Source organism: Apium graveolens, chromosome 2, assembly GCF_009905375.1.
Source record: "Apium graveolens cultivar Ventura chromosome 2, ASM990537v1, whole genome shotgun sequence".
NCBI classification, from domain to species: Eukaryota; Viridiplantae; Streptophyta; class Magnoliopsida; order Apiales; family Apiaceae; genus Apium; species Apium graveolens.
In genome coordinates this window covers 220,951,808-220,957,108 of record NC_133648.1, presented here as the reverse complement: position 1 = coordinate 220,957,108, position 5,301 = coordinate 220,951,808, and the positions used below count along the sequence as shown (strand labels likewise).

At 33.5% G+C, this 5,301-nt stretch overlaps 1 protein-coding gene across 1 annotated transcript; it reads left to right on the top strand.

Moving 5' to 3' along the window:
* The first annotated feature begins 1,509 nt into the window (after positions 1 to 1,509).
* Positions 1,510 to 2,049, top strand: LOC141697050 (uncharacterized). The gene has a single exon (XM_074501241.1). It carries the CDS (start codon positions 1,510 to 1,512, stop codon positions 2,047 to 2,049), a length of 540 nt encoding a protein of 179 aa, XP_074357342.1.
* Positions 2,050 to 5,301: the final 3,252 nt, after the last annotated feature.

The window sequence follows — 5,301 nt, the reverse complement described above, 5'->3', positions numbered from 1 at the left end:
ATTTTGGATCTTTACTGTATATGTGCTAACAGATAGGCTCTGATACCACTTGTTAGGTCACACACACTATAGAAGGGGGTTGAATACAGTGTATACTACAATCAAATCGAATTAAGAACACAAGTATGAAACACAGAATAATCTTATTAATAAAACAATATTGCAATGGAACTGTTCTCTCTCAATGATGAACAAATATCACGAGAGCTGCTAGGGTTACATTGAATAATATTCTCAATTAAGATAACACATCTAGTGTAAACCCTATGTTGTGTTTATATACTACACAATTACAAGATAATATTCTAATTGATATCGAATATAAGTCTGCATCCTAAAATATATCAATTACTTATCTTTTCCTCCAAGTCTTCTATTCTTCATAGAATTCTTCTCCATGCATATCCCTTCTTGTATTAGACTCAATCTTCTTTTCTTTCAATCAGCCGCCTTCCTTATTTGAAAGTCTTTTTAAGTCCTGATATTATCTCCTGATGAATATCTTCTGATATCTTAAGTTCTGATAACTTAAGTTCTGACTTCAGTATAAGTACTGATTTCCAGTTAAGTCCTAATTTGTCTTGTTAGTCAAGATCTGAAAACTAAACACAAATCACTATTAAACTTGACATCACAAATATATCTAACAGGAAGGACCCCCTCCTAATTCCATAAATTTGAAGGGTTGGACACCAAATACCTTAAGTTGTGTTCCTGTTAGAACCTTGGGCTTTGACTTGACACGCTGTAATGTTTTGGCTCCTTGTTGCCTTAATTTTTGCAAAGTTGTTATATTGCAGACGTTAACATCTAAAACTTTGAAACCTAAGCTTCAGGTGTACTTAAAACACAAATAAGGAGAGTTTATTGGCTTTCTTTGTATTTTTTCTATATTTCACTTCGTCCCACATCGAGGACTTTATAGGGTAAAAGGTTTTATAGCATTTATATAAGTAAGTGGGTTTTATGACTTAAGCAAAACTCACATAGTCTTGGCTATAACCTTGGGCTGAGATGATTATACAGGTTCAATTTTTTTGAGTCCTGAGTATCCTTGAGCTTTTGAATTATAATAATGTAAGTGCGATGCATTGATGTGCTTTTCCTTGGCGACTTGCTCTCTAAAATGAGTTGTAACATATCTTGTAATTAATAGAGATTGATGGAAGCGATGTAGTACATAAACACAGAATAGGTCACCATTATTGGTGTGCATTACTCGAGTATTTTGTTAACTAGAAGCTCTCAAGAACATACATATTTCTTGAGAGAGTTTTATAACAGTTTACACCAGAAATTATTAAACTGTTATTGATCTATTTGTTCTCATTTTCCGATATCAAATTATTTATATAATTGTATCCAACCCCCTTAAACAATCATCTTATTACTGGGTAACAAGTGGTATCAGAACAGTCTAATTTATTTTTAATTAGAAAAGATCAAGATGTCAGAAAATAAGTAAGAAAGCATGAAGATCCCAATCCTGAAGAAGGCTGATTACTCTACATGGAAAGTAAAGATGATAGCTATGTTGATATCATCAATGATGGACCACCCTATCCTACAAAGGTTATTGCAATGACAACCACTGTTCTTGAGCATTACATAAGGAAAGAAAAATCTGAATGGTCAGATGTTGAAAAAGATGCAATGCTTAAAGATGCCAAGATCGGAATTATTCTTCACAACAGTTTGAATAATGTTATGTCAAACATGGTGATTTATTACAAAACTGCAAAAGCTATATGGGATGCATTGAAAACTCAATGTCAAGGAACCCTAGAAATCAAGAAGAATAGAAGGGATGTTCTTGTTCAAGAGTATGAACAGTTTGATGCTAAGTCTGATGAAACCATTACAGACATATATGACAGATTCATGACACTGTTCAATGATCTGTCATTCATTGGAAAGGAGTATGACAAGGAGGACTCCAATCGTAAGTTTTTAAGGGCTTTACCTGAGGAATGGGATACACAGATATCCATTATCATGTATCAATATGACTTGGATCATTTTCACTGGATGAAATCTATGGAATGCTGAAAATCCATGATTTGGAAATTCAAAAAAGAAAGAACAGGAAAGGACAGATGATGAAGTCTGTTGCACTCAATGCTGAAACTCAAAATTCAAAAAAAGGGCTGGTGAGAATTCATGAAGAAGGATCCTGACAGTGATACCGATGAGAATTTTGAGATAGAGCTGAATGATCCTCAAGTAATTTAGATGGATGCAATGTTTGTAAAAGGCTTTAAAAGAATGAGGTTTGGATAGCCACATAGAAAAGGTGGTTTCAACAAGAAGTACTCTGGTGATGGCAAGGGAAATTTCAGGAAGAATAAAGGTCAGTATTTTAAGGGAAGGAAGTTTGACAAGGCCAAGGTGACATGCTACAACTACAATGAAAAGGGGCATCTGGCTATTGAATGTCCAAAGTCAAACCGGAAGGCAATCATTACCTCAAATTTAACCAAACATTGGATGGACTCATCAGGACCTGACAGTGATGATGAATTATATGCTCTAATGGTAAATCATGGAGAGGATGTGTCTCCTACTGATAAGGTACAAATAATGTTGAAAAGATTTTTGAAATCTCTGCATGTTAACTTCAAAAATAAATCTATTGAAAATGATGGTCTAGTCCTTGAGAATAGAGAGCTTAAAAAGAGAAATGATCATTTAGAAAAGGAGTTAATTTGTATGCATGAAAATGAAGCTGCATGTAAAAGGGATAAGCATAATGAAACTCAGATGCACATTAAATATGCAATGCTAGAGGAAGTTCTATAAAAAGAGAGAGAGAAGTGTTTTAAAACTTGGATGACTTCGGGCTAGAAAGTTCACAGCTTTATTATTGATAAAAACTGGAAAGAGTGTTTAGGTTATAATAAATACACTGATAAAAACATTAATAAGGTTATTACCAACACAACACCACTTAAATTTGTTGGTACTGATGAAAATATAGTCAAGTCCGTCTATGAAGTAGGGTCAACCTCTAAAAATCCTGGAAAACAAAAGAAAGTTGTGTTAAAGGCTATCAATAAGAGAGGTAAAAACATAGGTCTTCTCTCTGAAGGTCAACTAGAAATAAAAATTTATGAGGTAACTGGAAAGGCTTACAAATAAAGTGTAAAAAGAGGTAGGAATGGAAAGTAAGGTATCAATAAAGCTAGTAACTATAAGTACATTCCTGATGCTCCAAGAAATACTTGCTTTAAATGTGGAAATACTAATCATATTGCTATTGACTATAGGATCATTAAAAATAAGGTTGTTGTTAATCCTGAGTCAGATATTAGTGGTAGAAAAGTATTTTATAAACCACAGAATCCCTGTTTTCACTGTGGTAGTATTTGACATTCAATCTATACTTATAATGAGTATTAAAGTCTGTATCACAACAATTATGATTCTTTTTCCAAGTTTAATAAAAAAATTATTTCTGATAGAATTTCCAAATTGAATACTCATGCATCTTATAAAATTAAGACTGACAGGAAATTTCCTAATGGAGCAATTCCTGATGGAGTAAATCATGATGGTCAAGGTCCTGTCAGAAAATCTTCCACTGCAAAAAAACATAAGATGTCAAAAAGGACCCAACAAGTGTGGGTTATTAGAAATGCTAATTGATCTTCTTATTTCTGATTGAAGGAAACAAAAAGAATGTGCTTGTACTGGATAGTGGATGTTCTGCACATATGACTGGAAATAAATCCCTGTTATTAGAATATAAGGTGAAGGTTGGCCCAATGGTTTCTTATAGTGATAGAAATGTAGGAAAAACATTGGGATATGGTAATATTATCATTGAAAATGTCATCATCCAAGATGTAGCTCTAGTAGATGGACTGAAGCACAATCTGTTGAGCATCACTCAAAATACTGAAAGAGCATACTATGTTGTATTTTATGATACTCACTGTGAAGTAGTTCATAAAATCACAAAGAAAGTTGTTTTGATTGGATGTAGACATGAAAATATCTATGAAGCCAAACTTCATGCAAATGTTGATGGACCTGAGACTCGCTTGATAAGTAGAGCATCAGTTGATAAAAGTAGGAGCTAGCACAAAAAGCTTTCTCATCTCAGTTTCAATAATCTTAATGAATTGGTGAGGAAAGATTTGGTAAGAGGTCTACCAAATATGTACTACTCCTCTGATGGTTTTCGTGATTCCCTTCAACAAGCCAATCAAAGAAGGATTTCTTTCAAAAGCAAGTCAGAACCATCCATCAAAAAGCCATATCAAATGTTAAATTTGGATCTTTTTTGTAACACCCCCAAATCCGGGGTCGGGGATCCGGGTTGTCACGAGTTCCATTTCCCTTAATAACATCCAATCTTAATAAATAATCAACTACTCTGTACTGTGACTCCACAATAAACACACACACCACAAGTTATAGCCTCAGAGATGAATATCCAAAAATAATCACAAGTCGTTTTATTCCACAATTATATGCCAATGCACCTTAAACAGGTTTCTGAATAAATTTACATTTCTTTGCCATTATTACAATTCATAATATACATAAGTCTGGTACATCATTAGTTGAAAACTTAGCCTATTGGTAATTTCTACCTCAGCTACAGCGGCCTCAACGCTTCCAGAAAGCTGCGGAACGTTTCCTATCCGCTTGCGAATTGGGAGCTTGGTCATGTTCATCTTATTTATCTGATGTTGTGTGATGAAAGAAGAAAGCAAGGGTGAGCAACAAGCCCACCGAAATAATATGTATAACAATTTACAATATATGAGCATTCTCATAGTACTCAAGAAAGTCTTGGTTAAGAAGAAATGAACCAAGTTGATATCTTAATGCGATGAAGTCGTAAAATATTCAGTATATATATATACATATATACTTTTCAAAATATTGGAAGTCCTCTTCCATGCATAATACACGCAGAGTTCCAGTGTATAACTGTATAAAAATACCGTTGCAAGGTGATCTCATATATCTAACCATGTCTCAACATTTTTCTGAAAATCTTTGTCATGCATAAGATAATCATTTACTAGATATAAGTTTAAAAGATGAAGTTACAAGATACTCCAATATACTTATATATTTTCCAAATACTACTTGAACTACCATCGTTCAAGTTATAATTAGTTCAAAAGTTCATCACATAGATGAGACTACAAGATAATACTTGAATAGATTCAACCTTTAAAATATCATCAAAATAAAATGAAGTTATGAGATACTTCATTTGATGCAAACATCATTTTGAAAACTTGACCCTGCCAACACTCAACATCGCCCAACCGAGCCTTTCTA

Excerpts from the sequence above, each read along its gene's own strand:
- LOC141697050 (XM_074501241.1), top strand. The coding sequence starts at position 1,510 with ATGGAAAGTAAAGATGATAGCTATGTTGATATCATCAATGATGGACCA.